Source organism: Mizuhopecten yessoensis, unplaced genomic scaffold (genome assembly GCF_002113885.1).
Source record: "Mizuhopecten yessoensis strain PY_sf001 unplaced genomic scaffold, ASM211388v2 scaffold11125, whole genome shotgun sequence".
Lineage (NCBI taxonomy): Eukaryota > Metazoa > Mollusca > Bivalvia > Pectinida > Pectinidae > Mizuhopecten > Mizuhopecten yessoensis.
The window spans coordinates 1,254,241-1,275,984 of record NW_018408892.1 but is presented as its reverse complement, the minus strand read 5'-3'; the positions used below and the strand labels follow the sequence as shown (position 1 = coordinate 1,275,984).

At 35.1% G+C, this 21,744-nt stretch overlaps 2 protein-coding genes across 8 annotated transcripts in view; both read left to right on the top strand.

Moving 5' to 3' along the window:
* The window catches only part of LOC110466208 (solute carrier family 13 member 5-like), a 28,031-nt gene extending 18,571 nt beyond the window's left edge, over window positions 1–9,460 (top strand). For 3 of the 7 annotated variants that reach the window (XR_002464720.1, XR_002464719.1, XR_002464718.1), the window contains 2 exons: window positions 867–1,024; window positions 1,388–1,583. Coding sequence is in view for 4 of the 7 variants with exons in the window: in XM_021522584.1 (XP_021378259.1) it covers window positions 867–1,024; window positions 1,388–1,583; window positions 2,610–2,792; window positions 3,347–3,466; window positions 3,788–3,874; window positions 5,014–5,118; window positions 5,575–5,654; window positions 6,019–6,131; window positions 7,100–7,261; window positions 8,300–8,437; window positions 9,004–9,195 (1,534 nt within the window). In the remaining 3 variants the exon portion in view is untranslated. Of the gene's footprint in view, window positions 1–866; window positions 1,025–1,387; window positions 1,584–2,609; window positions 2,793–3,346; window positions 3,467–3,787; window positions 3,875–5,013; window positions 5,119–5,574; window positions 5,655–6,018; window positions 6,132–7,099; window positions 7,262–8,299; window positions 8,438–9,003 lie in introns of those variants that run through there. The other 4 variants (XM_021522584.1, XM_021522586.1, XM_021522587.1 and 1 more) reach the window with 4 other exon arrangements.
* Window positions 9,461–10,837: 1,377 nt separating this feature from the next.
* LOC110466219 (solute carrier family 13 member 2-like) lies at window positions 10,838–20,824 on the top strand (the record flags this gene model as incomplete). Its single annotated transcript, XM_021522599.1, has 13 exons — window positions 10,838–10,972; window positions 11,457–11,572; window positions 12,675–12,832; window positions 13,071–13,257; window positions 14,286–14,468; window positions 15,000–15,119; window positions 15,441–15,527; window positions 16,495–16,599; window positions 16,779–16,858; window positions 17,291–17,400; window positions 18,475–18,636; window positions 19,807–19,944; window positions 20,524–20,824. Coding segments are annotated over 13 exons (1,815 nt in total), but the record flags the coding sequence as incomplete, so codon positions are not given.
* Between the last annotated feature and the right edge of the window lie 920 nt (window positions 20,825–21,744).

The following is a 21,744-nucleotide window of genomic DNA, read 5'->3' as shown; positions in this document are numbered from 1 at the left end:
AATTAACACTTCACCAAAGTCTTTTTAACTTACTCCGAGTGTAAACGTTCGGAGCTCTTCAAAAAACAGAACATGATTTTACACATACACTGAGTATGATAAATGATAACTGTGATAAAAAATATATTTTATGTGCAGAATGTAACTTATTGATACATGCACAAGTAATTTATATCATGGCTTTTTCTCTTAAATGGATCATATATAATATCAGTCTAAGTAAGGTACCGACAAGAATGCATGTTCACATAGTTGCAAAAGAAGGCAAGATCCACTTTCAAATCTTGTTTTTACCTTGGTAGAATGTACACTCCTAAATACATATTGTGTATGGATTTCTTTGCGTACGTTTTTGTAAATACACGTAGTTCCTGTAATATGTAGCATGTGGATTTATCGTGGTATAGGTATTGGTACTGGCAAATGATGAATATATCATGCTTCATTAATATTAATATGTGTGATCGTTGTACGTGACTGTGGAACTATCTTAAAATTAAGTACATTGAAACTTGCATATATTTGGTTTGCCGAATTGAATGTACACCATCAGGGCATGTGTTTGCCTAGACTTCCATTTACTTCTACATACAGTGTACCAGGTGCATGTACTAGAAAAAACACGGTAACCGATACAATACTAATTTACATGTATGGATTATCGAGCAGTCTTCATTCACATATAGCTCACGGTAATTCATGTATAACGCACATGTCTTTGTTTTGGTCATGTTCAATGTATGAACAACGTTGACAGAATGACGCATATATCCTTATAAATACATGTAAACCGCCAAACTGAAAATACCCATATACCTTTTATTAATAATGATTAATAATGAACAAATATGATCTATGTCTGTTAGGCTCATGCTTGGCTTCATGTTGACCACTTCGTTCCTGTCCATGTGGATCAGTAATACGGCCACAACGTCCATCATGATCCCAATAGCCCAAGCCGTTCTGACCCAGCTGATGGGCATGCGAGTGTCACGTGATCAACTCAAACCTGATCAGGATACACGTGAGTGGTGATGTATAGTCGATATATCCGGTTTGTATTCATAAGTTGTTTGTTACAACAAAATCAACTATTGTTTCTCCGTTAGCCTTAAGATCAGAGTGTTATTTTCATTAAAAGTATAACGTGTTTTGACGACTCAAACATATTTGTATCTGCTTTACCACTTTTTAGACAATAAGGAGTGATATACCAAATATTTGAAAAACGATTAAGTTAAGTAGTAGTGCAATGGGTATATGATGCAGACATGTACACTCTTACAGAAATGATATTCCGAATGTATCAACATTTTCCTTTAAATTCACTTTGATATCAATTATATGATTAAAAACATATTGCAGTATAGATACATCTGTTTTTAAGGAAACGATGAGAAGAATATACATACCATTCAAGAAATGTATGTAAACGGAGACACGAAGGTGGCGTTGGATTTGCCTGATGTAGAACCATCTGAGAGTGTCGGGATAACTATACAACAACCAGACCCTGACGGAAAGCAGAAGTTGACCATTCAGCAAGCACACCAAAGTGTAGAACAACCCGAGCCTGTCGAGGGGTTTGTGTTTGAATAATGATAAATGGGGCTTCAACCCAAGAATTAAAAATCACTGATGTTATCATGTAGTCAGTTGACTATCAAAACTTATTCACCCCTGAAGACACATTTGAACCTCTCCAATTCAAAGGTTGGAATAGGTCAATATGAAATTTCAGGGCTGAATAAGTTATATAACTCTTATCATTTTAACCTACTGCTATCCGTTTTCGTCCGTCGTCTTTCACTTTTTACTTTACAACTCAAATTCTACTAAATCTATTTTGCTAAAACTTGTTGGAAATGATCAGTGCATGAATCTGCACAATCGTTGTTATTTTTGAGCCAACTAAAGAACGCAATATGACCGTCAATTAGAAAATTAAATCTGAACTTCAACTAGATATCTACTGGGCATTACTTGATCTACAAATGTTAAAATTTGTCCGAAAATATTCATTACGGCTAGTTTTGTTTTTTCTTCTTCTTTCTTTCTTTCTTTCTTTCGGTTGCTCATTAATGTCACAAAGCAAACAGAAATTTGAAATTTGAGTTACATGTGTATATAAAATGTTGTAGTTCAAAAGTAACACGGTAAATATAACATGATATCTATTCTTGCAGTTCTGTTGGATCTATGTCATTCAGTTAGGCAATGACACAGATTTAAGTGTAAACCCCTATCACTTTTACATATACATATACCATTGATCTATTTGAAAAGATGACATATACATGGTTTTCAGAAAAAAAATCTTTTCATTGTAGAAATGTCCAGTTTTAAGACCTCAACATGAAAAAGTTAGCATTATTGTTTTTATGAAGTCATCAGAGGGCTTGTTAGTGTTATATTAAGAGCTTGTTCTTCTAAAATACTCGGTCTTGCTTTTAATATTTGTCGACCTTCAAGATGTTGTTTTGTCTGTCTCTACGATTAGTGTGTATCGACAACGCGTTGTAATTTATTTTTTCTGCATACTTGTTTTCTTTTTCAAGGGCAAAACATATGTATCCATTTGTTTATTCACACATCTACTGTTATTTTAGAGACAAATTGATCAAAGTGAAGATGGAAGAAGAGGGGGATTTTGACTTTGAGGCCCTCGATCCCGAGTCAAAGAACCTCTGTAAGGCTATGTTACTGTCTATATGTTACGCGGCGAACTGTGGGGGTGTAGCTACACTGACCGGAACTGGAGCTAACCTCGTCATGAAGGGACAGGCGGACTTGTGAGTACAGAAACAAAGATACAGTGTGCTTTTCTGAGCAACCACGGTTTTAGTAACGAGTCTGACCGTAACCTGCTGTGTATGGACATGGTCTTCTGGATCACAAATGTGTGATTGTACACTACACACCTTCCCCATATATCACACAGGCCTGGTTGACTAATTTTCCTGTATGCCATTCTGACAAGCTAAATTTGAAATACAATATTCAAATTGCGCTGTATTATTTGAACACGACGAGACATCATTACTACTGTGAAGTACCTGACAGATGTTTTCCTTTCTGCGAAAAAAGCTGATACAGATACATACGAAATAACTTAATAAATGTTTTCTGAAGAAAACACCTTTTTTGAGAGTGCGCTGTCGTATTACTATCTAAAAATTAGCGGTTATTTATAAAATTACTGCACGACTTTTCTATAAAGAATGTCCTCCTAGCTAAATTGGTAAAAACAGGTTAGGAAATTTAAATCTGTAGTCTCGGATGTGGCACTGAGTGTAGATATGATATAGAAACGTAAAAAAACTATTGTGTTTCATTTATACGCTAGGATGTCGGATGGTGAATCGGGGATAACGTTTGCGACTTGGTTCGTCTTCGCCTTCCCCGTGGCTGTCATCAACGTGCTGCTGGCCTGGCTATGTCTGCAGGTCGTCTATTTCGGATTACGGTAGGTGACGTCACTGTGACGTCAATAATATGTTTATCTTATTTTATCAATTCGTGCACCGAGTCACACAACCAATAAATAACAAAAAATATGCAGTAAGCAGATTTTTCTATGTGACTGAATGTTATTCTGCCATACGCTTTATATTGTTGGGTTGACCAACACAAGAAACGTTTTCAAGAGTTGTCTTTATAATTTGTTTTGGTAAGGCATGTTGATGACGTGATTACGCTTCTTAAGATATTGTTTGTCACATGTTTTATCATATGAGGAAGTCAATATGTTGGTTATATACTAAAAGTATTCATATTATGGTTTTAGAAACCTGTTCAAATCTGGTGACAAATCGGAAGGTGAGGCGGTGAAAAAGATTATACGTTCTCAATACGATTCCTTGGGAAATATGAGGTAGGTATCATGGAAACTTTTCGATTCGCTGAGAAATTGGAATAGAAGAATGTTTTAACATGCAGTAACCGTCGGAAAGTTAACTTAATCTAATACGATCTTTACTGGTGTTAATTACATAATGCAGTTCTACTCTACATTCAGTATGAGTCATTTGGTAAAGCCAACTTGAGTGCTCTTCATGCGTGTACATCCCATCTTCCTCTAATCCGTTCTTTTCCACGTTCTTATATATATTCAACATGTTCCCGTCCTTTATAAAGTCCACCGTATGGCTGTCTGCAACAGAAATGCCCTTTTTGCCTTAACATGACATGAATGGATTGAATCCTAAACATCCTGTTAATATATTGTTTAAACATCCTGTCTATAGCTTACGTCCTAAACATCATTAGGATATATTGTCTAAACATTCTGTATATAGCTAACCTCCTAAACATTATGTGGTTATATTGTCTAAACAACATTATGTAGCTTAATTATGTCCTAAACATCCTGTTTGTAGCTTACGTTCTAAACATCATTAGAATCCATTGTCTAAACATTCTGTATATAGCCTACGTCCTAAACATAGCATAAGACATTTTCTAAAAATCCAGTATATAGCTAACGTCCTAAACACCATGTGATTATATTGTCTAAACAACATATAAGTAGCTTAATTATGTCCCAAACATCCTGGAATATATTGACTTAACATCTTGTACTATATAATCATGCAGCTTACGTCCTAAACATCATATCTGTAACTGACGTCGTGAACATCCTATCAATAAATTGTCTAAACAACCTATATAACCTACGTCCTAGAATCATGTGAGCACATTGTCTAAACATCCTGTATATTGCATAGGTCCTAAACAATCATTAAATATATTTACTAAACAACCTGTCCATAGCTCTAAGATCTAAACATTCTCTGAATATCCCGTCTTCAGCATCATGTGCATAGATGTAGACTCATCGCTCCACTTCAAATATCCTTGTGTTGATGTAAAAAGTGTTCTGTTGTCGGTTTTATGTTCTTTAAGATGTAAGATTAATTTGCAAGAATGCTTCCTTTTTCCATGCTGTATTAATTTTATTTTTACATGTGTTTGATTCATGTATCACAGGCATGTGTTTCGTTTTTACTTCAGTTTTGCTGAAAAGGCTGTCATGGTCCACTTTGCGATCTTAGTACTTTGCTGGTTTACGCTGAAGCCAGAGTTCGTACCTGGATGGGGGTCGCTCTTCAAACATGGGTAACGTTTACAAAAAAAAGTATATGTCTTGTTGAATTTCTAAACATTTTCTTCAAGTTGCTAAGTATAGATTATGAAAAGTTCTTTTTACACAACCAATAAGAGTTTTTATGTGACGTTTCGATGACTAGTACGGTATGTATACACTGTCACCTTCATCAGACAAATGACCACTGAAGCCTATGCGCACAAAGGTGTAAAATATTTTAGGAGTTATCCACAAAATCGATTCGGTTACGCTGTAAGCGAATGTACAATATAGAGTTGTTTTATCTGTACCGAAGTGACTCGATTCGGTGAATTTCTTGTCGTAACCGTTGAATTTATTCATTCTGGGTTTGATTTTCGTTACAATATAAGAAGACTCCTTTGATGTATATGCTTAAGATGAATCTCTATATGAATCTTTTTTTCATACCTCACTGAATCTATATTTACACCTGTTCGATATTACAGATACATCAGTGATGCTGTTCCTGCTATGATAATTTGCTGTCTTCTCTTCGTGTTCCCAAGTTCACGAAACCAAAATAACGGTATGTTATTTTCAAAAGCCAACCTTAAAAGGAAATAGCCTGATATTATATTTTGACTGTAATTCTTTGTTTATTCATCTGTTTACTAGTATTTTATTAGTAAGCCTATATCTTAAATTAAAAGTCGAGCTGCTTATACGTTTCTGGTTTCCGTAATAGTTTCTATTATATCGTATTATTGTGTTATACCGACTTGAAATAACAGGCAAACTCGATTACTTAAATGTTAGCTGGATTGCAATTGTTTACTTGATACATACATATTTACAAACAGTTTCCACTTAGTATAGCTTAAAAGATTATGTTGTTCGTCGAGTACGTTATTATATCAGAAGACTCATTATCTAACTGATTTTGATTTAAGCAGCTAACAAAAGTAGTGCGACGCTTCTTGACTGGAAAACCTTTAACCGGAAGTTCCCGTGGGGCGTTGCCCTACTTCTTGGCGGAGGATTTGCTCTTGCACATGCTTGTAAGGTAGGCGGTAAAATAATACGCGTTAATGAAGAAATACGGAATTGAGCTTTTTAGGTATAATATTAAACGAAATGTTTATTAGAGATAAATGATATCATGTTATTATTGACGGTTCTATCGATAGTGTTTTCTTTAAACACATTGCCACGTAACTGGTTCGAAATACAACCTGTACCAATTTGTAATCATGACTTTAATTTCACACGGGGCCGTGCGCTTTTCTCGTGTTGTTCATACTTTAAATCACTGCTTCAAATACAATTGTGAGTCTACAGCACTTCTATACTAAATCATGTTTCATAGATGAATATGTCAATGTACTAGTTTATACTAGATAGCAACTTCGCTTTGAACATATTTATGGTATTAAGCAAGTTGCAATCATGTAATGATGTCTCAACGGACATGCCGTCTTTGCGTATTGCAGAGTTATCTTCTCTTGTGAGCAGGTATTGATTGTTACGTCATTGGTTTGTGTGAGAAAATTACGTCGTTTTCTCAAAAATTGATGACGTTACTCTCCCAAACAAATGACTTAACAATCAATACCTGCTCACAAGAGAAGATAACTCTGCAATACGCAAAGACTGGCACCTGACCGTGTAACAACGAACCTGTACAGTAACTGATATTTTCTTTTAAAAGAACCTTCATGGTGGTGGTGTTCGTTTATGTCTTGACGTTTGTTAGGTTAACGCATACATATGCATGCGTATTCATCAGATGGTCAGCCATGGCGATTGACCAATAATTCAGTTACAACACAGACATGTCTGCCTGTCATTAAACAAAACAATTAACTAACATGTCAATATTAATGATAGTACATCCGTTTATGAGTAATTATTGTGATTTCTAAAACAATTATACACATACATATATGTATATATTATTTCATTCGGAATGAATACGATCTAAAGTTGATAGATGAATGAAAATACTTTAAAGAGGTATCATGTCTTCATCAGGAATCCGGTTTGTCGCTGTGGCTAGCCCGTATGATGGCGGTAATGACTGGAATCCCAGAATGGGCCATGATTGCCGTCATATGTTTGGTTATCTCCCTTTCAACGGAAGTTACGACAAATACCGCTGTGTGTACAATCTTCATGCCCATCCTGGCAGACCTGGTGAGTATTAGGTCCATTTTTAATACTGCTATGCATCACATCAAATACCTCTTGGTTTGCCGATATATGGATACGGTTAATTTATTTCACGAACAGTCAAAACAGTCATTTTTTGTACTGTTATTAGTACTTTTGCCAAAGTGAAATAAACGCAAACACGTGTAGCCGAAAGCCATGCGTTGTGTTTATACGGAAAATAAAAAAAAAATCACCAAAGTTCGATGGGTAAATAATGCCAATTCTACAAAGGTAGAATGATAGGGTTAATGCTGACCCTTGATCGTGTTAGATTGAGGTGTGCATATCACAAATAAAAATTAAGATAATCTGGTCATACTTATTTTTCTGTCATACTGACTCTGTTTCATGCTACATGTACATAGATGTATGAATATCTTAACCCTTTCACCCCTGTGCAACTTTAGGAGACTCTACCATGTATTGATATGGATGAGTCCATTATGATATACAGTGGTGAAAGGGTTAGATAAAGAAATGTAATCTGGTTATACTTCTGTCGGTGACTCTGATTCCTTTCTTTGCCTTCTTAGAATATCGATAATATCAAATATGATATATGGACTTTTTTCAGTGCCAGTGTCAGTGTATTTCTGATTTCATTTTATTCAATTGTTAATTAAATTGGATTAAGTGAGAAATATAGTAGTCGTCGTATTTGTTAAAGTTTGATACACCCGAATAAACCCTATATGTTTCCGAATATATTTTTATATGGTACATAACTGAACATGCATCGTATTTGTATTACTTTTATTTGAACAAGGTTTTATTTTGTTTTTATTTTTAACTAGTGTGTATAATCGGTATTTGAATTTGTGCATACTATTTCAAATTTAACAATAATTTTTCAATGAAAATATATAGATATGAACTTGAATTATATCATTACTGGTTATTTGTGTATAAAACAGGGAATAAACGCCAATGGACAAGTTCACTTTTGGAGAAATGCAATTGTAATGTTCTTCAATCGATAATCCTACAACATTGTCAAAAAATATCAATTACTACTTTCAGGCCAAAGGGATCCATGTACATCCCATATACATTATGCTTCCGGCAGCGATTTCATCTTCATTTGCATTCATGCTACCCGTTGCAACGCCGCCAAACACTATTGCCTTCACATATGGGTATCTCAGAATCATCGATATGGTATGTGAGAGAAAATTACATGTTTTCCAAAAAAAATACTGTTTTTCGATAATATGTTCTTTTCAGTAAGCATACGTTAAGCCGAGGTATAAGGTTATTTATTAATTATTTTATTATTTTATTTCATATCAAACGTAATTTCCAAGTAAAACAATTTGGTAAGCATTGCCTGACGTATGTAGATTTAAAAGTGCAGCAATATTTTGCTTCAAGTCGGATGCATACGCATAAGTTAAGAATTGCTGTACCTATGTTTTACGGGGGATAAATGACCTTTTGCTTTTTAAGCGAAAACGCTTGTTAGATTTTATGTTTAATACCAATGACCTTGCAATATAATTGAACGAATACACCACAGACTGTTAGTGTTTAAGAGAATCAGTTCACATCGTCACGTTTTAAATAACACACAGAATACCAATTTCTGATTCTGAATCGTTATTATTACTTTGAAATATTTGGGGATATCAGTAATAAAAGGAGATATCGATTTTACTTGTCATAAATACAAGGATTCTTAACTTAGGACTAATAAACATATTAGAGATAGTATTTAATTGTTGTAGGTGAAGGTCGGCTGGATCCTCAACCTTTTGTGTGTGGTAATTGTTACCATCGCCATCAACACATGGGGAATGGCGTACTTCCGGTTAGACGTGTATCCAGAATGGGCTGTCATACAGGGTCAAATGTCATCATCGGTGTCAAATTCTACATTTATTCATATGATTAACCAAACGTCCATTATGACGTCATGAGGGAACTTTACCGAAAATGTTACATCACTGTTATTTAACTAATTTATATGTGAATTTGAATGAAATGAGGTTTTTTTGCAAATTTTAAGAATAAATATTTCAAATATGATCTATAACCATTATTGTTCTTAGATTTGTTTATATAAATAACAGGGAAAAATACCGAAGTTTGAACAAATCGTATATTGTACTTTAAACTAGGAACAATAACTAAAGACAGAGGAAACGTTTATAGTGAGACCCTTGCAAAACAATACAAAGGTGATAAGACCATTTGTTCCGGAAAATTTGACTTCTCCTGGTTCGTCGATGACATCCGTCACACAAATCTAGGTCAAATCCTAGCCATGTCACGTCCTCAAGTGAGACTGATGTAGCGAAAACAAAATCACTATGCATTTTATCTAAAACTTCGATAATCATGCAATAATCACATCGCACACACAAAAAAAGAGATTTCCCAATGGCATCATAGGGCAGTTATATATACAGAACTTGCCCATATTCTTAAGTAACCTGTATATCTAGAAAAAAAGGGTGCGTTTGTCTGTCAGAGCATTAATTATCATGGAGTTTATATTTAACGTATGACCACCGTTTGCGCAAAAAAATAATACTTTGCAGTTCGTCGCAACGAACTTGTAAACCACAAGAGACGCTGTCCGATTCATCGGTCAACTCTTTCATGAGCCAACTCTTGTATTTTAGACGGCTGGTTTTGACGTTTGACTGTTATAAATAATGTTTGTAAAGTTACATTATTAAGTTACACCGGATTTGACGTCAGGATGGTCAAATACTCACTTTGTGCAATTTCTTAATTCATATATAATTGCAAGAAAATTACCATTTTAATTATGACAATTTTTCTTGCATATAAATAATTAAGTAATTGTACAAAACACATAAAAAAACATAAAAAAGTTGTTTGCGGATTATGTCATTTTTACTGGTTACTGAAAATCACACAGGATAGTGATTTTACTTAGAGAGCTTAATAGAACACATTAGCAAATTTCAATTGAGCCAGTTTAAGTCCTCTCCTTACAGCAACAAATTCAGTCAGAGACCTATATTATACTATGGCTTAAACGCCTTTTATCCAGTGGTAAATATTTTATTAAACCAGAAACTATAGAAACAAGTCTGCTTTACCCTTGCAGTCTTAACCCCTGGGTTATATCTTTGAAACGATTGAGATCCCTACCCCAAACCTATATATACAAGTTCTGGGCATAAAGAGACAAATGCAGTCATGATATTATAATTGATACGGGTGTCTGGCTACAACCCTTGGTACCTAGCTTCTGAGTCACACCTTGGAAACAGTAGGATCTGGTTCATTCCTTTGGATCTTATTTGGAGAATATTTTGTCATGATTGCTTAGATATCCAAGTGAGCGATACAGGCCCTTTGGGCCTCTTGTTAATAGTTATACAGAAAATCAGTTAAAGTAATATAAGTGTGTTAAATGCAGAAACTTTTCCATACATCTTTCTTTGATGCAGGGCTTTCACAACGAATCATTAGTATGTATCATCACCAGCATCATTTACATATTTATCATCCTAGAATACGTGTCGGGTCATGCCATCACAGATTTCCATTCCGTGGTTCTATGTCCATGTATATATTAAATAATGTAACACGCACGCCACTATCATTTGTTCTCTTTCCTGTGTATGGCCAAACTTTCTCCAAAAGGACATTTCGGAATTTCCTGCGGAAAAACAAAACCCTGCTGTTGACATTCCTACCACCAATTGTGAATCACAGGTAACACTACAACTTTTATGAAATGGCAACATTTGTTTTGATTGTGCTTTACGTCCTGTTTACAGCTTTAGTCATTTAAGGTTCAAGGACGAGCCGATATTTGGACATTGTACATGTACCAATGGTAACGCCAGCTGTAATATAAATCATAAGTGAGGATGTAGCCTCGCTATTTTTGTTTGTGAATACCTCAATTCATCATCATGGTATGTATCATCACCAGCATCAGGTTTTTTCAGGCATAATGTATTGTTATAAACGATATATTGTTTATATACATCTAAATGATGGTGTTATTACAGTTAATAATAAGCCTTGCCATCAAATTATAATAGAAAGTGAGTACGTTTTGGATTCATACATGTATGTTCAACCATTTGGTGTATGATCACATGCGTTTAATATCTAGACAGGACAAATTAAAGAAATATCGTGACTTTGTGTTGTCAGTATTGTATTGTCTAGTAACAACATGATATTTCAGCATATTACATTTGTCTTGATTGGTGGTTTGGCTGTTGCTATAGCCATCGAAAAATGGAACGTCCATAAACGTATAGCATTACGGCTATTACTGACCATGGGTACCACTCCGAAATGGTGAGTGTTACCGGGTTGCTTCAAATTGACGTATCTTTATTATTACCGTACTAGGAAATTGGTCCTCATACCTGCAATTAACACTTCACCAAAGTTTTAATCGGTAACTTACTCCGAGTGTAAACGCTCGGAGCTCTTTAAAAAACATTTTATGTGTAGAATGTAACTACTTGATACATGCACAAGAAATGCATAGCATGACTTTTTTTCCTTTAAATGGATCATATATAATATCAGTCAAATCTTGTTTTTACCTTGGTCGAATGCACACTCCTAAATACATATAGTGTATGGAGTTCTGCAAATGATGAATATATCATGCTTCATTAATATTAATATGTGTGATCGTTGTACGTGACGGTGGAACTATATGAAAATTAAGTGCATTGAAACTTGCATATATTTGGTTTGCCGAATTGAATGTACACCATCAGGGCATGTGTTTGCATAGACTTCTATTTACTTCTACATACAGTGTACCAGGTGCATGTACTAGAAGAAATACGGTAACCGATACAATACTAATTCACATGTATGAATTATCGAGCAGTCATTATTCACAGACAGCTCACGTTAAGTCATGTATAACGCACATGTCTTTGTTTTGGTTATGTTCAATGTATATTAAAGTATGCAAAGGGAAACTTTACCGACTGTCTCATGATCAAAACACGACGTAAATTGCACAATTTGTCACTAAATGAATATGATTTGATTTTAACCCAAGAAAGCAATATTGACCAAAATACAGTACATTTATACTGGTTTTAATATTCTCTTTTCACAAAAGAGTATGTGTCTAACCTTATTATTCAATAACTTAAGTGATATTTTATTAATACTGTTCAAACGGTGACGGCAACGAATAATCATGTAATTCTTTAAATCGCTTTTTATATTCAAAGTGATTCATGGCATAAGATATGTTTAACAGATGACATTCAACGATCGCTTTTCAATTGAAACCCAAATTCTACAGAACAACGTTGACAGAATGACGCATATATCCTTATAGATACATGTAAACCGCCAAACTGAAAACACCCTTATACCTTTTATTAATAATTATTAATAATGAACAAATATGATCTATGTCTGTTAGGCTCATGCTCGGCTTCATGTTGACCACTTCGTTCCTGTCCATGTGGATCAGTAATACGGCCACAACGTCCATGACGATCCCAATAGCCCAAGCCGTTCTTTCCCAGCTGATGGGCATGCGAGTGGCACGTGATCAACTCAAACCTGATCAGGATACACGTGAGTGGTGATGTATAGTCCATTAGCCCGTCATCATTTATTTGTTGTTTGTTACAACAAAAGCAACTATTGTTTCTCCGTTAGCCTTAAGATAAGAGTGTTATTTTCATTAAAAGTATAACGTGTTTTGACGACGCAAAGATAATTGTATCTACTTTGCCACTTTTCCTTTAAATTCACTTTGATATCAATTAAATGATTAAAAACACATTGCAGTATATATACATCTGTTTTTAAGGAAACGGTGAGAAGGATATACATACCATTCTAGAAATGTCTGTGAACGGAGACACGAAGGTGACGTTGGGTTTGCCTGATGTAGAACCATCTGAGAGTGTCGGGATAACTATACAACAACCGGACCATGACGGAAAGCAGAAGTTGACCATTCAGCAAGCACAACAAAGTGTAGAACAACCCGAGGGGTTCGTGTCTGAATAATGATAAATGGGGCTTCAACCCGAGAATTAAAAATCACTGATGTTATTTTGAAGTCAGTTGACTATCTAAACTCATTCACCCCTGAAGACACGTTTGAACTCCTCCTGTTCAAAGGTTGGAATAGGTCATTATGAAATTTCAGGGCTGAATGAGTTATATAACTCTTATTATTTTAATCTAATGCTATCCGTTTTCTTCGGTCGTTCTTCACTTTTTACTTTACAACTCAAATTCTACTAAATCTATTTTGCTAAAACCTGTTGGAAATGATCAGTGCATGAATCTGCCCAACTGTTGTTGTTTTTTTGGCCAACTAAAGAACGCAATATGGCCGTCATTTAAAAAATTAAATCTGAACTTCAGCTGAATATCTACTGGGCATTACTTGATCTACAAATGTTGAAAGTTGTCCGAAAATACTCATTACGGCTAGATTTGTTTTTTCTTTTTCTTTCTTTCTTAAGGTTACTCATTAATGTCATGAAGCAAACAGAAATTTAAAATTTGAGTTACATGTGTATAAACAATGTTGTAGTTAAATATTCAAAAGTAACACGGTAAATATATCATGATATATATTCTTGCAGTTCTGTTGGATGTATGTCATTCAGTTAAGCAATGACACAGATTTAAGTGTAAGCCCCTATGACCTTTCGTTACATATACCATTGATCTATTTGAAAAGTTGACATATACATGCTTTTCAGAAAAAACATCTTTTTATTGTAAACATGTCGAATTTTGAGACCTTAACATGAAAAAGCTAGCATTATTGTCAAAAGTTATTATGAAGTCATCATAGGGCTTGCCAGTGTTATAGTCAGTGCTTGTTTCTTCTAAAATACTCGGTTTTGCTTTTAAACTTTGTCAACCTTCAAGATGTTCTTTTGTTCGTCTCTACGATTAGTGTGTATCGACAACGCGTTGTAATTTTTTTTGCATACTTGGTTTCTGTTTCAAGGGCAACACATGTGTATTCGTTTGTTTTTTCACACATCTGCTGTTACTTTAGAGATAAACTGATCAAAGTGAAGATGGAAGAAGAGGGGGATTTTGACTTTGAGGCCCTCGATCCTGAGTCAAAGAAACTCTGTAAGGCTATGTTACTGTCTATCTGTTACGCGGCTAACTGTGGGGGTGTAGCTACACTAACCGGAACTGCACCTAACCTCGTCATGAAGGGACAGGCGGACCTGTGAGTACAATAAAAATGATACAATGTGTTATTCTTAGCTACCACGGTATCAGTAACTGACCGTAACCTGGTGTGTACGGACATGGTCTTATATATCACAAATTTGTGACTGTACACTGCACACATACCCCCTATATCACTAATGACTAATTTTCCTGTATGCCATTCTGATAAGCTAAATTTGAAATACAATATTCAAATTGCGCTGTATTCATTTGAACACGATGAGACATCATTACTACTGTGAAGTACCTGCCAGAGGCTTTCCTTTCTGCGAAAAATGCTGATACACATACATAGGAAATAACTTAAGGAAATTAATGTTTTCTGAAGAAAATGAATGCGCTGTCGTATTACTATCTAAAAATCCGCGGTTGTTTATAAAATGACTACACGACTTTGTTATAAAGAATGTCCTAGCTACATCGGTAAAAACAGGTTGAGAAATTTAAATATGTAGTCTCGGATGTGGCACTGAGTGTAGATATGATATAGAAACGTAAAAACTAACGTGTTTCATTTATACGCTAGGATGTCGGATGGTGAATCGGGGATAACGTTTGCGACTTGGTTCGTCTTCGCCTTCCCCGTGGCTGTCATCAACGTGCTGCTGGCCTGGCTATGTCTGCAGGTCGTCTATTTCGGAATACGGTAGGTGACGTCACTGTGACGTCAATACTACGTTTATCCTTTTTTTATTAATTCGTGCACCGAGTCACAATCAATAAATAACAAAAATTATGCAGAAAGCAGATCTTTCTATGTGACTGAATGTAATTCTGCCATACGCTTTATATTGTTGGGTTGACCAACACAAGAAACGTTTTCAAGAGTTGTCTTTATAATTTGTTTTGTTTAGGAATGTTGATGACGTGATTACGCTTCCTAAGATATTGTTTGTCACCTGCTTTATCATATGAGAAAGTCAAAATGTTGGTTATATACAAATATTTTTTATATTTTTGGTTTTAGAAACCTGTTCAAATCTGGTGACAAATCGGAAGGTGAGGCGGTGAAAAAGATCATACGTTCTCAATACGATTCCTTGGGAAATATGAGGTAAGTATCATGGAAACTTTTCGATTCGCTGAGAAATTGGAATAGAAGAATGTTTTAACATACAGTATCCGTCGGAAAGTTAACTTAAGCTAATACGATCTTTACTGGTGTTAATTACATAATGCAGTTCTACTCTACCTTCAGTATGAGTCATTTGGTAAAGCCATCGTGAGTGCTCTACATACGTGTATCTCCCATCTTCCTCTAATCCGTTCTTTTCCACGTTCTTATATATACTCCACTTGTTCCCGTCCTTTTTAAAGTCCACCGTATGGCTGTCTGCAACAGAAATGTCCTTTTGCCTTAACATTACATGAATGGATTGAATCCTAAACATCCTGTTAATATATTGTCTAAACATCATGACTGTAGCTTGGGTCCTAAACATCATTAGGATATATTATCTAAACATTCTGTATATAGCTAACCTCCTAAACATCATGTGATTATATTGTCTAAACAACATGTATGTAGCTTAATTATGTCCTAAACATCCTGGAATATATTGACTTAACATCTTGTACTATATATTCATGCAGCTTACGTCCTAAACACCATGTCCCTAACTGACGTCGTGAACATCCTATCAATAAATTGTCTAAACAACCTATATAACCTACGTCCTAGACATCATGTGAGCACATTGTCTAAACATCCTGTATCTTGCATAGGTCCTAAACAATCATTAAATATATTGACTAAACAACCTGTCCATATCTCTAAGATCTAAACATTCTCTGAATATCCCGTCTTCAGCATCATGTGCATAGATGTAGACTCCTCGCTCCACTTTAAATATCCTTGTGTTGATGTAAAAAGTGATCTGTTGTCGGTTTTATGTTCTTTAAGATGTAAGATTAATTTGCAAGAATGCTTCCTTTTTCCATGCTGTATTAATTTCATTTTTACATATGTTTGCTTCATGTATCACAGATTCTGAATCACATGTGTTTCGTTTTTATTTCAGTTTTGCTGAAAAGGCTGTCATGGTCCACTTTGTGATCTTAATACTTTGCTGGTTTACGCTGGAGCCAGAGTTCGTACCTGGATGGGGGTCGCTCTTCAAACATGGGTAACGTTTACAAAAGAAAGTATATGACTTGTGGGATTTCTTTATCCTGGATTAGATTTCTGTTACATTATATAAAACTCATGGTTGTATTGTCTTTGATAAAGAAGTTAAAGATCTGTCACAGTGGATCCTTTTACATATCTTACTGATTTTATATATACACCTGTTCGATATTAAAGATACATCAGTGATGCTGTTCCTGCTATGATAATTGGCTGTCTTCTATTCGTGTTCCCAAGTTCCCGAGACCAAAATAACGGTATGTTATTTTCAAAAGCCAACCTACAAAGGGAAATAGCCTGGTATCATATGCTGCTTGTAATGCTTGGACTTTTTCAACTGTTTACCGTACGAATGGTATTTACTAGTGTTACATATTATCATTAGTATATCTTAAATTAAAAGACGAGCTGCTTATATGTTTCTGTTTTCCGATATAGTTTCTATTTCAGCATACGATCGTGTAATACCAATTTGAAATAACAAGACAACACGATTTTATAAATATTAACTGGATTGCAGTTGTGTATTTGAGACTTAATTTGAAATCGAAATTTGAGAGAAACTTTTACAGACAGCTTCCATCTAATATAGCAGCAGAATGTGTACTTTGCGCTTTGTTTAAATGTTATTATGCTTGTTGACTGTTATATCCCAACAGTCAGTATCTAATTGATCTTTATTTAAGCAGCTAACAAAAGTAGTGCGGCGCTTCTTGACTGGAAAACCTTTAACCGGAAGTTGCCGTGGGGCGTTGCCCTACTTCTTGGCGGAGGATTTGCTCTTGCACATGCTTGTAAGGTAGGAGGCAAAGCAATACGCGTTGATGAAGAAATGAGGATTTGGGTTTTTAGGAAGGGTTGGGTATTTAAGTGGAAGAGTGGAAAATAATCGGGATGATATAATATTAAGCAACTAACAAAAAAGTATTGCGGCGCTACTTGACTGGAAAACATTAAACCGAAAGCAGCTTTGGGGCGTTTCCCTACTTCTTGGCGAATAATTTTCTCGTGTACTTGCTTGTAAGGTACGAGGCAAAATAATACGCGTTTATGAAGAAATAATGATCTTTGGGGGTAGTTGGGTGAGGGATTATTAAGGTGGTAAAGTGAAAACAAACCGAATGGAGATCATATACAGATAGAGGAGGACTTTCTTTGGGAATCGAGATAATTCAGTCAACTATACACCATCAAAACGAAACATAAACATCTATTAGAGATAAATGATATCATGTTTATATTGACTGTTCTATCGGCAGAGTTTTCTTAAAACCAATTGTCATTTAACTGGTTCTAAATACACTTTGTTGTAATTTGTAATCCTGACCTCAATTTCACACGGGCCGTGCGATTTTCTCATGTTGTTTATACTTTTAAATAACTGCTTCATATACAGTACGAATGCGAGTCTAGAGCACTCCTATACTAAATCATGTTTCATAGATGAATATGTCAATGTACCAGTTTATACTAGATACCAACTTCGCATCTGAACATATTTATGGTGCTTAGCAAGCTGCAATCATGTATGGATGTCGCTACGGATATGATACTGGTACCTGACCGTGAAGTTTTCTCTAAAAAGAACCTTAAGGATGGTGGTGTTCTTATATGTCTTGACCATTTTAAGTTAACGCATATACATGTATATATACGTGCGTATCAAACAGATGGTCGGCCATGACGATTGACCAATAATACAGTGTATCTTCAGTTACAACACAGACATGTCTGCCCGTCATTAAACAAAACAATTAACTAACATGTCAATATTAATGATAGTACACCCGTTTGTGAGTAATTAAGGAATCAATACGATATAAAGTTGATAGATGAATGAAACTAATTTATAGAGGTTTCATGTCTTCCTCATGAATCCGGTTTGTCGCTGTGGCTAGCCCGTATGATGGCGGTAATGACTGGAATCCCAGAATGGGCCATGATTGCAGTCATATGTTTGGTTATCTCCCTTTCAACGGAAGTTACGACAAATACCGCTGTGTGTACAATCTTCATGCCCATCCTGGCAGACCTGGTGAGTATTAGGTCCATTTGTAATACTGATATGCATCACATCAAATACCTCTTGGTTTGTCGATATATGGATACGGTTAATTTATGTCACGAACAGTCAAAACAGTCATTTTTGTACTGGTATTAGTACTTTTGACACAGTGAAATAAACGCATGTATCCGAAAGTCCTGCGTTGTGTTAATACGGAAAATAAAAACAAAATCAGCAAAGATCGATGGGATTGGTTTAGTTTGGTTTAGTATTGTTTAACGTCCTATCAACAGCTATGGTCATTTAATTTTGCTCTGACAAATTCCAGGGGTGTAGAGAGCGTAACCCTGGATTTCGAGGATGTTGTAATACTGATATGCATCAAATACCTCTTGGTTTGCCGGTATATATAGATACGGTTACTTAATATCGAACAGTACTAGCCATAACAGTCATTTTTTGTACTGGTATTAGTACTTTTGACGCAGTGATCAACGCAAACCCATGTAGCCGAAAATCATGCGTTGTGTTAATACGGAAAATAAAAAAAAAATCACCAAAGTTCGATGGGTAATTAATGCCAATTCTTCAAATTTAGAAGGATAGGGTAAATGCTGACCCTTGATCGTGTTAGATTGAGGTGTGCATAACACAAATACAAATAAAAAATAATCTGGTCATACTTATTTTTCTGTCATACCTCTATTTCCTGCTACATGTTCATAGAGGTATATTTACCATCGAATGGCATTACCACTATATAACCCTTCCAAATTCAGTTGGCATTCATATAGGCTATGAATGACATGGACCGATTGTTAACGTCATCATTACAATGACGTCATAATTGTTTCGTTGGATACTACTGACCCTCCCGGGCGATGGCTGTTCTATTCATTGGACAAGCATACACGAAACATACATTATTTGAACTATATGCTGAATAACAATAAGTGTTATCGACTTTTTTGTGAGATGAACAGATTCCAAAAATGATAAATATAAGTATTGAACTGCTTTCAGTTGTCATTCATAGGCGCGCTTCATTGAATTTGCGTTTGTGCAGTTCAATGCTTAAATGCATATCTTAAATACAGAAGAAATGTAGTCTGATTAATTTCTTTGCCTTCAAAGAATATCGATAATTCATGTGTTAATATGATATGATACGTAAAAAAAATGATAATTTACTACTTTCAGGCCAAAGGGATCCATGTACATCCCATATACATTATGATTCCGGCAGCGATTTCATCTTCATTTGCATTCATGCTACCCGTAGGAACGCCACCAAACACTATTGCCTTCTCATATGGGTATCTCAGAATCATCGATATGGTATGTGCATTACATGTTTTCCGAAAGAAAGAAATATTTTGTGAATATATTTTTATCTTTTCAGTAAGCATACGTAAAGCCGAAGTATATGGTTATTTATTCTTTTATTAATTTATTTTATTTCATATCGAACCGTAATTTCCAAGTGAATTAGTTTGGTAAGCATTGCCTGACGTATGTAGATTTTAAAATTCAGCAATATTTTGCTTCAAGTCGGATGCATACGCATAAGTTAAGAATAGTTGTACCTACATGGATGTTTTACGGGGGATAAATTATCTTTTGCTTTTTAAGCGAAAACGCTTGTTGGATTTTATGTATAATACCAATGACCTTGCAATATAATTGAACGAATACACCACATACTTCTGCCGTTTAAGAGAATCAGTTCACATCGTCACGTTCTGAATAACACACAAAATACCAATTTCAGATTCTGAATCGTAATTATTACTTTGAAATATTTAGGGATATCAGTAAAAAAAAAAGAAGAGAGATATCGGTTTTACTAGTCATAAATACAAGGATTCTTAAATTAGGGCTACTAAACATATTAGCGATAGTATTTAATTGTTGTAGGTGAAGGTCGGCTGGATCCTCAACCTTTTGTGTGTGGTAGTTGTTACTATCGCCATCAACACATGGGGAATGGCGTACTTTCGGTTGGACGTTTATCCAGAATGGGCGGTCATACAGGGTCAACTGTCATCATCGGTGTCAAATTCTACATTTATTCATATGATTAACCAAACGTCCATTATGACGTCATCAGGGAACTTTACCGAAAATGTTACATCACTGTTATTTAACTAATTTATATGTGAATTTGAATGAAAAGAGTTTTTACAAATTGTAAGAATAAATATTTCAAATATGATCTCAAACCATTATTGTTTTTAGATTTGTTTTTATAAATAACAGGAAAAAATACTGAAGTTTGAACAAAACCGTATATTGTACTTTAAACTAGGAACAACAACTAAAGACAGAGGAAACGTTTATAGTGAGACCCTTGCAAAACAATGCAAGGGTGATAAGACCATTTGTTCCGGAAAATGGAGGGCTGCTCAGCTGTTAGACACTGTTGCAAGTGAGACTGGTGTAGCTAAAACCAAATCACTATGCATGTTATCTAAAACGTCGATAATCATGCAATAATCACATCGCACACACAAAAAAGAGATATTTCCCAATGGCATCATAGGGCAGTTATAAATTAACCTGTATATCTCGAAAACAGTGTACGTGTGTCTGTCTCAGAATTTATTTTTTTAATTTACATTTATCATGGAGTTTATATTTAACGTATGACGACCGTTTGCGCAATGAAAATTACTTTGCAGCGTCGTCGCAACGGACTTGTAAACCGCAAGAGACGCTGTCCGATACTCCTGCATAGACGCGGCTGGTTCTGACGTTGACTGTGTTTAAATAATGTTTGTGAAGTTACATGATTAAGTTACACAGGGTTTGACGTCAGGATGGTCAAATCCTCACTTCGTAAAATTTCTTAATTTTTATATAATTGCAATAAAATTACCATTCTAATTTTGACAACTTTTCTGGCATATAAATAATAAAGTCATCGGACAAAACACATAAAAATGAAATGTTTTGTTGTTCTCGGACTATGCCATTACTGGTTACTGAAAATAACGCAAGATAGTGATTTTACTTAGAGAGCTTAAAATAGAACCACGGAATTAGATTTGCTATCTAAGTCCGTGATAGAACACATGCATTAGCCAATTTCAATTCAGGCAATTTAAGTCCTCTCCCTACAGCAACCTATATATATCC